Below are 15,623 nucleotides of genomic sequence, written 5' to 3'. Positions count from 1 at the left end.
GCCGGGAGGGGCTGGGAAGGAGGACAGGACACTCGCACCTGGCAGCACGGACGCGGAGAGACTGCTCGGGACAGAAGTGTTATGTGGGCACACGCGGACAAAGAAAGGACAAGTTACCTGGATGAGGTCTGGAAAACGGCCCGTCTTTAGCTTGTGTGACTCCAAAACATAAGAAAACCAAAATACTGGCCACAATACCTCTGCAAATAAAGAACAGACAGCCCCTCAGTGCGCGTCTCCCAGGCGGGAGTGACCCCGGGGGGCGGGCCAGGAGGAGGCCTTGGAGTACGGGGTCCAGGGGGCGGGCAGCAGGGAGGGCGACACTGTGGCCTCCAGAGCCCACATGCCACCCAGAGGCAGCAACGCCCTCCGGAGAAGGGCCTCGATGGGGGGCCGGGCCTGACACAGGCTGCGACGTGGCACCCCACCACGCTGCAGGCTTCCCACCTAGAGAACCCCTACGACGTGTGCGCAGCCAGCCAGGCCCCAGAGGAAGGCCGCGTCCTGCCCCACAGAGCCGGGACCCAGCTCACTGCCGTTGCAGCCTATGGGAGCACCACGTGCACGTACGGTCACCAGGGTCGCAGACACACACGCAGCAGTGCTCACGGCCGCCCCGCCCAGCAGAGGGGCTGGGGCTGCTGTAGGGCTGGCTCTCCCCACAGCCGGCCCTCTCTCGGCAAAGACACACACGCCTGCTGCCTCCAGGTGGGCTGTTGGGCTCCGACGCAAGCACATCATGAGACCCCACAGGAGGCCAAAGGCGTCAGCCTGAAACACCTCGTCTCCCTCTGCCCTCGAAGGGCACTCAGACAGAGCCTAGGGCAGGCACAGGCGAAGCCGGGCCCCACAGGAAACCCCGGCAGTCCTGTGCACGCCTGCCTGTCCCCACACCAGGGCCAAGGGCGGGGTGGAGGACCAGGATGAGGTCTGATCATGCCGGCCATGTGCCGCTGTGGCTGTGCTGCTTCCGCCCAGGGGACCCTGAGTCTCCGGACCAGTCTCCCGGTCAGTCCCGGCTCCCACGGCTGCTGGCCTTTGGACTGTAGGAGGCGCAGAGGGACAGAAGGACACCAGCCACTCCGTGTCCCCATCACAGGAACCCATACAGAGGGCCCGTAGGCATGCAACTGCCCAAAGACGCACACTGGTCCGTCTGGGGGTTGGGGGAGGTGAGGTCCACACGGGCTGCGGGAGGAGCACAAAGACCCCCACTCAGCCGCTCTCCCAGGGCGACCCCCTCGAGCCCCCGGAGAGGCCCCTTCCAGCACGATCCAGAGATGGCTTTGCAGCCATGGGTGACCCGCAGAGGGCTCACAGTGAGGACAGACTGAGAGAGCCGGAATGTTCGGGCACCTGTGCCCCAGCGGTGCCGGGCGGCACCTTCCATCAGTACAGACGCCTGTCCCAGTTAACCAGTCCGTGCCGGTGCGTTAACTGCAGTCTGTGGGTTTTCAGATTTCCTGTTTGTCTGAAGCCCCCTTCCTGGGGCACGCAGGAGGCTCAGTGGTTGAGCAGCTGCCTTAGGGCTGGGTCATGATCCCAGGGTCCTGGGATCGAGTCCCACATCGGGCTCCTTGCTTGGGGGGGAGCCTGCTTCTCTCTCTGCCTGCTGCTCCCCCTGTTTGTGCTCTATCTGACAAATAAATAAAACAAACTCATAAAAATAAATAAAGCCCCTTTTCTGCCCCAGGATCCTACCCAGGACGCCCATGACATTCCGTCATCCTGTCTCTTCAGCCCTTCTGGGTGGTGACAGCGCCTCAGACTTTCGTTTTGGAAGACCTGGACAGTTTTGAAGAGGACTGGTCAGGTTTCTGTCGGGTGTCCCCATCAGAGCTGTCCGCTGCTCCCTGTGACTCGATTAGGATTACAGGTTTTGGGAGTAAGATCATCTCATACTAGCATGCTCTGACATCCCCTGGCTGGGGTGCGCTGTCAGCTGCCCTCCCTGCTCTGCTCTTGGGAGGGTCCCTCGGCACAACCTGCACACAAGGGCTGCGGGGCTGAGCCCCCACTCCTTGGCGAGGAGCTCCTAATCTAGCTGGAGGTCATCTGCGGGGTGACTTGTCTCTTCTCCCTCACTTGACCATTTGTATCAGCGCGGACCTGGGGGTGTGTATTTCATACCTTGAATTATGCTGTGATGCGACTTTATAAACTTTGTTGCTCAAATTGTTCCCACTTTGGCCACTGTGAGGACTTTCAGTTTTCTCCTGTATCAGAGCTTTGACATAACCCCATCTTTATGGGATTCTGTTTTTTCTGAGCTCTTCTTGGCTGGCGCTAGACGACCCTCCAGACCTGGCTTGGCCTCCCCTTCCCTAGGCCTGGAATCAACCTCTTGTCCGGGAGCCCTGGTTCCCTCGCTGGAGGACGGTCTGGGGAACCGAGTTCCGGGGGCCGGTGTGCTTGTCGCCACTGGGGCGTCGTAGCTTCTGGGCCCCTTGGCGGACGGACAGAGCCGCGTGTGTCGACCGTGCACGTACTCGGATTGAACCGTGTCCCTGTGTGACCCTCGGGGTCCACCTTAGGCCGGTGCCTCCAGCTCCCAGCCGTCATCTCCTGGACCGTTCTCCCTCCGACTCACTGTCGCCCCTACTCCACAGGGACACCCCAAGTCCCCAGCCTGCGCCGGCCACTAACTCGGTCCCTCACCCCAGAGGGTGCGTGCAGCAGCGGCACAGCTGGTCAGACCCCTGCGGGAAGCGCCTACGTCCCGGAGAGCCCAGGGCTCGTGTGCATGTGCTTTGCCTGGAGCCATGCAGACTCCAGCCCCGTCGCTGGGGTGGCCTCACGTGGGTGTGATGCCACAGAGCCTTGCACCGTCGGCTGTGCCCTGGGGTCCCCGACGTCCTGGCTTCCTTCCTTTTCTCTAATTTGCATCCATTAGGTTTGCTCATCGTGTTGCCCAATGCAGAGGGTCCCACGGCTACCATTACAGCACCGCACAGAGCACCTGAAACACCCCTTCAACTCCATGCTCCGTCCACGGACCCCTACTGCCCTAGACACCACATGGCAGCACCTTTGCCAGAAGTCACCACGGAACATCACACAGTACGTGGCCTTTCCACACGGCTTCTTTCACTTTGTAAGACGCATCTGAGTTTCACCCTCCGTCTCCGTAGTGTTAAAAAGGAGACAGCAGGCCCAAAACAAAGTCACTTGGGCTGAGCCCCAGTCGGCAAACCAGAGACCTAGCACCCGCCTGAAGTGTGTCTTTACCCCAGGAACATGACCTCCAAGCAGTCAGCATGGAGTCAGCCAGCTGGCGCTAGGCCAACGGTCAGCCCCGCAGACCCCTTCCGCCCCCTCCTCTGCTCATTTCCTGCAGTGCCATTCTGTCTTTACAAACCTTTCCTCTTCTGCGGCTTGGCGGAGCTCCTTGTCGTGCTGGACGGGATGCCATCCACCACGAGCCGCTCAGTAAAGCCAACTGGACCTTTACGTTTACTCGGTTGAATTTTGTTATTTAACAATGGCCTCACAGCTCATTTCTTTTTGCTGCTTAGTAATATTTCATGGTCTGGACGTCCCTGTTTTTGTTTATCCGTTCACCTACTCAAAGGCATGCTGGATGCGTCCAAGTTTGGGCGCTTAGGAATGAGTCTCCTGTCACACCGATGTGCAGGCGTTGTTGTGGACGCGAGTTTTCATTTCATTTGGGTAAGTACCTGGGATTCCAATGACTGGACCTCGTGGTAAGAATAAATTTAGTTCTACAAGGGACTGTCAAACTTCTGGTGTCGTACCTAAAAAGTCACCACCAAACCCCAGGTCGGTCACCAGATTTTCTACTGTTTTCTTCTGAAAAGTTTTATAGTTTCTTATTTTACATTTAGGTCGATAATCTTTTCAATGATGGTGAAAAGTGTAAATTCTGCATGTAGCTTCCTTTTGTGCATACGAACAGCCGTCCCAGCTCCGTTGGCTGGAAAGACTTTCTCCTCTGCCCCCCACGAGGTGACCATACTTGCATGGGTCTGGACCCCCGACGGCTCTGCCACCACCACGCTGGCCGGGCAGGGTCATCTGGCCAGCTCTGCTCCTCTTCAGCGTACGAGTATGTTGTATTTCCTGCGCACCATAAATACGCAAATACATTCCCGTTCTACATGTGATAGCTTACTTGCGCATCGGTACATATATGCTCACATGTGTACGTAAACATCCCCAATGTCACCCGTGGTTAAGTCAATCAAGGAACCGTGGCCCATCCACACAGCGGACACTCCCCAGCAGCGAACCAGACCGACCACTGACAGGCACCGAGCACGGGCATCACGAGGCCACCGGGCCACACGGAAGAAACCAGCCACGCTGCGCAGGCAGGGCGACTCGTGTGCACGAACCTACGGGGCAGACGGCGGGTCTGGAGGGCCGGATCTGCACAGACGCATGCACCTGTGGAAACCCACTGAGCTGCACGCTCGAGACACGTGTTGTGTCGGTACGGGGTCGATCGAGCTGACTTTGGAAGAAAAAACCTACTGCCCCAAAATAACAGAGTTTGTTAGATCCATAAAAAGAACAGTGACCCACAAGCTGAAATGGAGAACTTAAGGAAAACAAGCCGATTTTCTACACTTTAAATAATGTAGACGTAGACTTTTTTTTTTTTAAACGATAAACGTAATTTTCGGAAGCACTTTCTTTACGTGAAACCTAAGTCTGGAGGCTTTAAAAGCTCTGACGTGATAGGAAGGGGCCAGCCCGGGGGCTGCCGGGGGGAACCACCCACACACCCATGAAAACTGCCCTGGAAGCAGCGGAGCCACAGATGTGCGAAGAAGGGGCAGGAGATCACCAGGGCAATGGAGGCTTCCAGGGACCAGCCAGGTAGGTTCCAGGCTGCCTGCAGAAGTATGGGGCTGGGAGGGTGGTTCTTCTCTGTCACTAGACAAGGCCAAGAGGGACAGGGACTGTGCGCTATGCAGATTTCCAGTGCCCCGAGCAGACAAGTGTCCACTTCCCAACCCCCTCGAGGTGTCCCCTTCAGTGAAATGGCACAGGGGCTGTCAGGGTGGGGACCCCCACCCCCGCCATGGGCAGCAGCAGCTCAGGACAGGGAGCAGGTGTGAGGGGCAGAGGTGGGACGTGCCCACATGGGTCCATGGCTGCTGCCCAGACACAGCCCACACGGCCCCTTAACCCCGGGGTCCAGGCTGGCGGGGCTTCCTGGCAGGCATCTGGTGAGGAAGCACCGACGCCGCACCCTTGGAGGGCCTTCCCAGAATGCCCCGTGTGGGCCCACTGTTGCCAGGGGTGCACTCCAACCTGTGGCAACGCCCGTCTGGAGCTGCTCATCGCTGGCCTAACGTCACAGCACAGGGGACTCCTCAGATGGGACCATATCTTGCTTGCTGGTCCCCCCTGCCCCCGTGTGCCCTGCAGATACCAGTGCTGGCAACCAATTCAGAGAGGGCCACAGCCTACTGGAAACACCCACTAAGCCAACGTGGCCTTAGTGTCCCCTGCACCCCTGGGCTCGGGGCCCCCTGGGCAGGAACCCCCACAGTGAGAGCAGCCTCAGGCCACAAGGGGGCCAAGCTCCCTCTCCTACTTCTGGACTCCCTTGCCCACGCCCGCAGCACCGACTGGCGCCCCCCAGTTGGCGGGGCACCAAATGACGGGCAGTGCCTGTGCAGGCGCATTAGACCTGGAGGCTGACGCTCAGCGCTCGGGAGAAAGAGGAAGACCTCGCTCGGCTGCCCGGCCGATGGCGTGGGGGACGCGGGAGGACCTCCTGCGGTCCGGACCGTGCAACTGGCAGCCAGGGCACCTTGCGCTGACGACAAGGGAAGACAGACGAGCACAGAGGAGCAGAGCCCCCACCGTGTCGGGCTGCGGCCCAGGGGACTGGATGAGGGCTCTGAAGCACGTGCGCACGGGCCACCAGGCACACTGCTGACAGGGACACCTTGTGTCCTAGCAGGCGAGACACCCAGGGAGCTCGGGCCAGGATTCACGCCACACTCTCAGGCGGACGAGAGCATCCGCACTGCACACGCCCCCACCACCTGACCAGCGATCTCCCAGCACCGCGCTCTGCCTCTGTTCCTCCCTGCTGCCCCCGTCCCACCAGAGCAAGCGGCTCAGAGGAGTGCTGGGGGCTTCATGGCCTGAGGAGTCCGTCCAGTACAGAAACCCCACAGCAGTCAGCTCGAATGCCAGCTCATGTCCCTCACACACTTCTGAAAGGTGCCACAGAGCCCAGGACATTCTGGCAAAGAACACAGTCCAGCAGCTCGTCTGTGTCTGGGGATAACAGTGAAAGGGCAGCCTGCCCACTTCCTGACCTCGGGATGGCATCGTCCAAAACACCGTCTGCATCAACAAATCTCAAGAATGGGACTGAAGGGAGACAGCCTCCCTGGGCCGCCACCACCATCCGGGTCCCCCCAGACACCCAAACTCACGGGCTCCGCGGCATTGTGATTTATATGAAGAAATACATATTTCTCCATCCTGGTTTCTGGCACACAACCCTAAAACCCTTGGCATTTCTGAAAGGATAGAGGTGTCTCTTGTTATGTTAACGAGGTGGCTTCTCATCTAAGGAGGGGGCTGGCAGCCAGGAGAGCCAACCAAGGGATCAGAGGGCTGGTTCCAGCCCCCCTGTGACCTCCGGGGTTGGCAGCGGGGCTGAAGACTGGGTTCCATCGCCACAGGCCAGTGAGTTAGCCAGTCCGTGGCTAAGTAATGAAGCCTCCATAAAGCCCCAAGGACAAGGTTTTAAAAACTTCGGGATGGGGAACACGTGGAGACCCGGGGAGAGGGGTTTGCCTGGCAGGACCTCGAACGTTTCCCCAGACCTCACCCTGGGCATGTCTGTTGGGCTGTTCCTGACTTGGATCCTTTTGTAACCAGCTGGGGATCTAGTAAGTGAAATGTTTCCCTGAGTTCTGTGAGCTGCTCTGGCGAATGACTAGAACCAAGAAGTCACAGGAACCTCGGATTTATAGCCACTTGGTCAGAAGCCCAGGTGTCAGCCCCGACTTGTGCCTGGCCCGGAAGTGGGGGAAGGAGGACAGTCTTGCAGGACCAAGCTGAACTGCAGGACACGCAGGTGTCCAGAACATCGCTTCGGAGGTGTGTAGGGAAACCGTCCCTCCCGTCAGAACCGGAGAGCTTTCTGGGCTCCTTCCCTCGTGCTGTCCCAGCACACTCCTGTCGTTGCTCGTGGGAATCCCGCACAGGCTGCAGGGCGCATGAAGGATGGCGCCCCCGAAGGTCCTGGACATGTGGAAATGGGGCTAAAAAGCCACACAGCTCAGGAGGCAGCCCGGGAGAGACGCTTCGGGCACACACAGCGGTGGGGGGCTGGGAGCCCAGCCAGCCTCCGCGCCCAACCACTCCAGGGGCCTGCTTACCTCTTGGTGTTGTAGGCCGTGTCCCGAGGTGTCTCCTCCAGCAGAGTCACGTAGCCGAGCGCGCAGGTGAGGATGAAGAGCACAGAGAGGGTGTGGGCCCGCCTGGAACGCAAGCGCACGGAGGGCGCGTCAGAGCACGGGGCGCAGCCCCCACGCCCACGCTCGGAAACCCCAGCGAGTCACTAGCGCCAGCGCCTCGTGGGTCTGTGTTGGCTCCGTCACCCCGCCGTGGAGTGGGAAGAGCCCCACGCTGTCGGGAGCGCAAACGGCCCAGTGGGCGCTCAAGGCCGCGGGGTCGGAGGCGGGAGGTGCGTCTCCGGCGGCTGTCCGTGGCTCAGGGACCGGGTAGCAGGGAAACAGGGCGGTTTTCACGGAGCCAGAGAGACGGGCCTCAGGATTCATGAAATTACCACATCCGAGAGATTCCAGAGGACAGCCCGCGAAACAGAGAGGTGAGAGAAAGGGACACCAGCACCCAAGTGAGGAGGTGAGTGTGCCCAGCAGTACCATTTACTCAGAAGACCTGGCAGGGGGCGCCCGGGGGGCTCAGCTGGTTAAGCCTCTGCCTTCAACTCAGGTCATGATCTCAGGGTCTCGGTCGGAGCCCTGCATCGCCCGGCACCGAGTGGCGTCGAGCTCTCTGCTCAGCAGGGAGCCTGCGTCCCCCCTCTCCCACCCCCTCTGTGCTCTTTCTTGCTCTCACATAAATAAAATCTTAAAAAAGGAAAAAAAAAAAAAAAGACCACGATGATCTGGCAGAGACACAGGCTTGGCCCCTTCCGGCCACCCCCACTCTGGAAGGAGGCGGCGGGGCTGGCAGCTGGGGGTGCGGCTCCCCTGGGAGCAGGGTCCACGAGCAGTCAGGTCCCCGGGCTGCCGGGTGAGTAGCTCGCACCAAGACAATCCTGCACACATCATGGCATGGGGGTGCTTCCAACCCAGGAGGAGTCCGCATCCAGCAGGAACGCCCTTCAGGAACGGGCTGACCACTGTCTGAGCAGGAACACGGAGGCTGGAGGGAGGGAAGGAGGCCGGCTCTGGGAGGCCCGCTCACCCGATCCTCAGACAGAAAGAAGCCAGCCCACCGGGAAGGAACACACGGCAACAAAATGGTAAAGGTCTGGTGAAACAGACTGTCCTCCTCAGCACTTCTTCAGAACGTGTCTACCTGCTGAAAGCAGCCCCCGTAACCCCGTGTGCGGGGCCCGCAGCGGAAGGCGAGGGGCTGAATGGGTCCGCATGACCCGATGCGGCAGGGCCGGGTGGCAGGGACCGTGGAAGCCCAGGAGGACACACTGGAGACCTAATCAAAACCAACATGTCTGTCTGCGGAGGCAGAGACACGACCAGCCACGGGCGGGAGAGGGGCAGGGGAGCAGAAACAGGGACAAGGAATAAAATGGCAGACCTGAACACATCAATACCTAAACACAAATGACCTAAAACCACCACCGAACACGGGAGGCTGTCCCATGCGTGGCACCATGCGGCCGCGGGGACGGGGGGGGGGGTGTCTCAGACCTTACGCACCACGTGACCCTGCTGATGTGGCGCTCTCCCAAGACCAGAGGCTGTGCTGGGGCTGCACTCCGCGCCCGGCCCACAGCAGCAGCCACAGACACCTGCAGAGAAGCCCACAGATCTGCCAAGGAGGTGGCCCTGTGAAGCCAGATTTACTGCAGGAACTTACAAAACAGAGTAAATACAGATCTCTAAACTGTTATGCATTGACCATTTCTGGGACAAAGTCAGGATCCAGGAAGTATGCTGGGAGAGCCACGAGCAGAAGGCCGATCCCACACACCTCTGAGAAGGCGTGACCCAGACATCTGCAGGGAGTAAGAACCCTCTGGGGCCCAGTTCCCAACCGCAGCAGTTCCAAGAAACAACGGGTTTCTCCAACCGGTGCATATTTCTTTCTTTCTTTTTAGGTTTTATTTAGGGGCGCCTGGGTGGCTCAGTGGGTTAAGCCTCTGCCTTCGGCTCAGGTCCTTATCTCAGGGTCCTGGGATCGAGCCCCGCATTGGGTTCTCTGCTGAGCAGGGAGCCTGCTTCCCCCTCTCTCTGCCTGCCTCTCTGCTTGCTTGATTGCTCTCTCTGTCCAATAAATAAATCTTTAAAATAAAGATTGCCGGGCGATCCCCCACCGTCCCTCGGGCACCTGCCACCCTTCCTGGTGCTGGCACCGCATACAAGAGGCACCCCTGTGGGTGTCCCGCCAGGACTGCCTCTCTGGGGCAGAGAAGCTAAAATTAAAATGTGAAAGCCTTTTGTCCCAGTCTTTTTTTTTTTTTTTTTTAATGGAGGCTCCATGTGGAGTTCAACATAGGGCTTGAACTCACAACCCTGAGATTAAGACTTGAGCTGAAATCAAGAGTTAGACACTTAAGTGACTAAGCCACCCAGGTGCCCCTGTCCTGGGTCTTAAAACCAGGTTTCTTTCATATCACTTTGCACAAGCAGTCATCTTCCTAGTTTCTCTGGGCTAAAACACATGCCCTGATGGGGGCAGCTCTGGTCATACATCTTTCCATCCTCCACAAGGATTATCTGAAAAATAAAAACAACTATTTGTCCCTTGGGATCAATGGTCACACTGTCATTCAGGCAGTCACCCGTGGCCCTGCAGAGCACATTAGGAATCAGTAGGACCTCCTCTGTCCCATCCGAGATAGGAGGGAGGCAGACAGTCAAGAAGCCAGGGGAAGAGGACAGGGCACCACAGTCTCAGACTTCAGAACTGCTAAAATCAAGTGCTACTAGAAAGCAAAATCTTTATTATTAAATTATAAAATCCATCTTTAAAAAGCTCCCCTCTTCGGGGCGCCTGGGTGGCTCAGTGGGTTAAAGCCTCTGCCTTTGGCTCAGGTCGTGATCCCAGGGTCCTGGGATCGAGCCCCGCATCGGCCTCTCTGCTCAGCAGGGAGCCTGCTTCCTCCTCTCTCTCTGCCTGCCTCTCTGCCTGCTTGTGATCTGTCAAATAAATAAATAAAATCTTTTAAAAAAAAAAAGCTCCCCTCCTCTGTACAGCAAAGGAAATCATTGACAAAATGGAAAGGCAACCTAGTGAAAGGGAGAAAATAGTTGCAAATCACGTATCTGATAAGGAGCTCATATCAAAAATACCTGAGGAACTCACCAAACTCAACAGCAAAAAACCAATCCAATTAAGAAATGGGCAGAAGACATGAACAGACACTTTTCCAAAGAAGACACCCCGATGGCCCAGAGACAGGAAGAGATGCTCCACCTCACTCAGCGTCAGGAAAAAACGAACTGAAACCCTGAGGAGACGCCGCGTGACGCCCGTCAGAACGGCCGAAACGAGTGAGTCGGGAAGCGCCAGGCGTCGGCGCGGACGCGGGGGGCCCTCGTCCCTGTGCGTGGGGCACAAGCTGGGGCAGCTGCGCGGGAACACAGCGGGGAGGGTCCTCAGAAGTTAAATGAAATTACTGTAAGACCCAGTAATTCCACTACTGGGTATCGGGAGGAAACAAAAGCACCAAGTTGAAAAGATGTCTGTACCCGATGTTACTGCAGCATTATTTACAGCAGCCAAGATACGGCAGCGGCCCAAGCGCCCGTCTGCCGATGAACGGATGAAGCAAACGTGTGTTTCTACGATGGAGTGTCACTCAGCCACAAACAGAAGAAATCTTGACCTGTGCAACACAGGCGGCACCTGAGGACATTGTGTCAGGTGAGGTAAGAAAGAAAACACTGTGTCATCTCTCTTACCTGCGGGATCTAAACACAAACCCCAAACTCACAGAGGTGCCCGGGGGGCTTGGCTGGCTGGGGGTCCAACTCTGGATTTCGGCTCCGGTCACAGTCGTGGGGTGGTGCGACTGAGCCTCGCGGCAGGCTCCATGGCAGGCATGGCACCTGCTCAAGATCCTCTCTCCCTCTGCCCCCCACCCACCAGCCTGCACGCGTGTGCGCGCTCTCAAAACAAAACAGAAAAGCCAAAATCACAGAGACAGGCTGATGGTTACAGGTGGGAAAATAATAAAGTTGCCTTCTTGATAAAAAAAAAAATTTTTGTTGAATCACTTTATAAATATACCGTATTGACCAACAGTGATGTTTAACAGGTACCGTATTTGTAGTTCTCCAAGCACTGGCAACACATTATTACAGCACCTCGATGAAGAAACATTATCAGCCCAGTCCTTCTGTTCTTAAATATTTTTAAAGATTTTATTACAGAGAGAGAGAGAGAGAGAAAACGCGTGTGCACAAGCAGGGAGAGCAGCAGGCAGAGGGAGAAGCAGGCTCCCCACTGAGCAAGGAGCCCAACGTGGGGCTCGATCCCAGGACCCCAGGATCACAACCTGAGCAGAAGGGTTAACCGACCGAGCCCCCCAGGTCCCCCGGCCCAGTTCTTTGCGGGCAGAATCGCAGGTGCAGATTACCTGCTGTCACGGAGACCAGGTAGTGTCTGCGTGGTCAGACCTCTACCCCTGACAAAGCGCTTTCAACAGGCAACTTGCGGCAACAAAGGGAAGTCCCAGGACAGCAGCCAGGGGGGACAGAACTCTGTTAATTCTAATGGTCAGACCATTGCTCAATCCACGGCCTGTACTTTCCTTTGACTTTCAGTGTAAAGCTTACGTTCCCCACTGTGACACTCTTCCGTGGGAGGCGATGGGACACAGCAGGAAAGCGTGGACTTTACTACCAGGCTTGCAGCTCAGCACACGTGCAGTGTTGAGTAACTCTCTTCGTCTTTTAAGTTTAATTCCCCCATCTTCGAAATGAGAATAGAAATACACGCTTGCAAGTTTGGTGCAGAAAATGAAAACGTTACCCTATAAGCCTGGTAAGAACAAAAACAAAGCCCAAAATGTCTCCCTTGCCTTGCACACAGTACCATTTCCACATGTGGGATAGAGGGGCTGCTCTGGACAGCACCCAGCACTCTACAGGCAGACCTCCCCGGCCCTCCCAGATGCCTCCTTTGGTGCAGTGGGTAATAGATAACTCAGGGGAGGTTTGGGTCCTGTGTTCCAGGCAGAGGACAAGAGTGGCCATAAGTCCTGTGACTCTCCAGTCACTCAGCATGGTGAGGGTGTGAGGACAGCTGGCTCCCTGCCACTGTGAGTGGAAAATACCCAGATGTCAGTCCCTAGAGCTGACCACACTCATCATGCCAAGTAGGCAGAGAGGCAGGCCGGCTAAACCCATGAGAGGAACAGGAAGGTGTGGCCAGCACACTGAGAGCACAAGGAAGCCTCAGCTGGGAAAAGCCAAGGCCAGAGGGCTTGCCCCAGGCATGCAAGAGCTATCTGCGGTCATGGCAGCGACCCTCCTGGCCTGCTGACCAACATGACCGAAAAGGCATCAGCTGCAGAGCCAAGCCTCCCAGATGTGCGCAAAGCTGGCAAACCCCTGCCCCACCAGGACTGAGAAAGGCGTCTTTGGAACGTGGGCGTTCACACACCTCCACATGCTCTTGCAGCTACCATACGACCTACTGCAGACAGCAGGGTCCTGGGGTCACTAGGAGTGCTCGCCCAAGGCCCGGTGGCTAAGACGCATGCACTCCCAGAACATCGCAACCATCTCCCCCTCCTGCCTTAGGAGCTGGTTAGGAAGGGTGCTAACCCAGGAGCAACACCCAACTTCCGTCTCCAGGTGGCAAGCCCGGGGGCATCTCTTCAGGACAACAAGTCTCCAGGGGTCTCCTAAACCATCTTCAGAAAATGAGCTAGCCCGTCTTTGTGCTGTTCCTCTAAGTGTGTGTCCTACATGGCGCCCAGAGGCTCCATGCTGGAGACCACCACTGGGAGGAGAAGCAGTGTCCTTCCCACTTAAGACCCCAGCAGTCCTTATGCCCCATCCCTTGGGCCTGGTTTCTGGGAGCCCAGCTTCAAGCTCCAAGGCACAGGCGAGCCCTGAACCCTAATTACATACCCTGTGGCTAACAAGTGGTAACAGAGATACCCAGAGTCCCCCACGGCCCAGTGCAACCACCAGCATGGGGCATATTTTGTGAAAACCCTATAAACAAGGTTTTGAATCATACAGAAGTTCCTTTGAGCAATTCTGCAACACAAAATCATTTCTACAAAAACATACTTTTAGTCTTTATATGAATTTTTTATAACATTCATTATTATTCATTATTAAAATTCTCTAAAACACAAAATGAAAGTTTTTAAACCCTAACACAGCAAGCCAGTGAGAGGGGGTTCAGAAGGTAGCAAGTGGCTAAGCTCTGCAGGTAAGAATGAGTAGACCTCACCAAGCAGGCACCCGGTCTGCTGCCTCGAGGAAATGTGAAGCTCCTTTCCCTACCCAGGTGAGGGGAGGCCTGGGGTGCCCCGGGGACAAGCACAGACCCAGACCGCAGGGCACAGCACACGGCACCCGTCACACCTGTGGTGGGGAGGCATGAGCCTTTCACCGGGAGACCCGCCGGGCAGGCACCTGAAACCGGCCAGCCCTGTCCCCTTCCCTCCTGGAAAGCCTTCGTGGTCCCTACCAGCCCTCCTCGCAGGTAAGCTCAGCTACAGCAGGCGACTGTGTGTCCAACTGACCAAGTCTCTCGTGGACAGGACTTGCGGGGGGGGGGGGTGCCAGTCTGTGCTTCTAAAGCCGTCAGCACACGTCTTTCATGGCACGGCTGAGGCGACGGCTCCCTGGCTTCCTCTGGTGCTGCAACCTCAGCATCCCTGCAGCCAGGACACTCTGTGCCTTCCAGAGCCCCAGGGTCAGGCCAGAATCCCAGCTCCTGGCTCAGGTCTCTGCTGAAACCCGCAGAACAGCACCTGACACCCAGGTGGGCCCCCCCAATATGTCAATCAATCAGAAACAGGAAGCAAGCACAGCCAGTGCGTTTCAGGATGGTGCCTGCCCTCCACCGTCGGAAGGGGACGTGCTGGTGGAGAGGCCTGACCTGCACGCGGCTGGCCCAGCAGGGTCCATGAGTGCTCTGGGCACTCAGGGGCCACCACAAGTCCCTTGACGGGGCACGCTGCCCCTCTCTCCCTCCCACTGGCTCCATGGCCACCTGAAAGCATGATGGCCCTGAGGCAAAGCTGGTAGCCATCCTGGTGCAGCAGCTGCTGGCACCCACAGGTTAGGCCCCAATTTCATCCAGACGCAGGGCTGCTCTCCCATGAACACCCCCTTCCTGCATGTCTCCCGACTCTGATAAAAGCCAGGACATCCCCTCAGCCCCAGGGGCATGTCCTGCACGGTTTCCAGCCTGGAGCAGCGCCTTCCCCTCAAACATTTACTCCCCTGCCCGGATCTTCTGCAACAATCCCGCAGCTGGTGCTTCCAGGTGGCAGCCCCCTCGCAGCTGTGGTCACACCTGTGCCTCTGTCGCCCCAGGGCCGACCCCAGGTCTGAAATGCCGGCACTCTGCTGTTTAGCTGGACAGGAACTGAGCATCCAGGGCGGCAACCTGAACGCCAGCCCTCAGCAAGCCTGCCTTCTAGGACACGGGGTTCATCTCTCCTGCTAAGGAGGAAAGAAAGGCTCCAACAGGTGAAGGTCTACCCCAAGGTCAGAGCCCTCTGACCCGACTCGGCATAAAGCAAGAGCGCCACGTCTTCCAACACAGGCTCTGGAAGGGCGGGCGCTGCTCGCGGGGGCCCCTCCCTTCTGACGCCCATGGAGGCAGCCTGGGGGACAGCCTGACCCTGAGGCGTGGCCTGGACTGAGCCGCGCGGGGGTCGAAGGGCTGGTTCCGCAAGCGGCAACCGACAGGAGACCGAAGCCGTGGGTGACCAACACCCGCCCAGGTCCCGGCACGGGGGCAGGTGCCCGTGCTGGTGACGGTCACTGCTACGTGCCTGGGCGAGCGGAGACCATGTCATCCAGGAGAGCAGCAGACGCCAGAGAAAGGCGCTCCGGACGGCGGGCCCAGGGGGACTCTGCAGCCGGGTGGCCCGGGAGCAGGGGCGAGGGCCCGACCCGCGCGCTGGAGCGGCGGCGGGGGCCGGCCGCGGCGGGGCTGCGCGGGGGCCGTCCCGGGGCCTCGGGGCGGCCGTCGCCCCCAGCCCCAGGCGCCCGCGCGACCCCGACGGCCCCTCCGCCGAGCCCCGCCGCTCACCAGAAGAAGGTGTTGGTGCCGTCGTCGTAGACCTCGGACTCCGTGCTGCGGCGGCCCGCGCCCCGCCCGCTCGCTCCGCCCGCGGCCGCCCCGTCCGGCGGCTCCTCCAGCGAGGCCTTGCCCGCGGGCACCGGGGACCCCGGCCGCGGGCCCCCGGCGCCTCTGCGCTCGCCCCTCCGCAT

General features: G+C 58.3%; 1 protein-coding gene across 2 annotated transcripts in view; it reads right to left on the bottom strand.

Annotated features, from left to right (window-relative positions):
- LOC111150188 (phosphatidylserine synthase 2) overlaps positions 1 to 15,623 on the bottom strand; it is a 24,238-nt gene extending 8,615 nt beyond the window's left edge. For both annotated transcript variants that reach the window (XM_022507590.1, XM_022507591.1), the window contains exons 1-3: positions 15,442 to 15,623; positions 7,377 to 7,478; positions 118 to 200 (exon numbers count right to left, since the gene is read on the bottom strand). In XM_022507590.1, the coding sequence (XP_022363298.1) occupies positions 118 to 200; positions 7,377 to 7,478; positions 15,442 to 15,623 (367 nt within the window). The remainder of the gene's footprint in view (positions 1 to 117; positions 201 to 7,376; positions 7,479 to 15,441) is intronic.

The sequence above is a fragment of the Enhydra lutris genome, unplaced genomic scaffold (assembly GCF_002288905.1).
Source record: "Enhydra lutris kenyoni isolate GAN:26980312 unplaced genomic scaffold, ASM228890v2 scaffoldscaffold22, whole genome shotgun sequence".
Taxonomy (NCBI): Eukaryota; Metazoa; Chordata; class Mammalia; order Carnivora; family Mustelidae; genus Enhydra; species Enhydra lutris.
The sequence above is the reverse complement of the archived record's forward strand: the minus strand, read 5'-3'. Positions and strand labels throughout refer to the sequence as shown.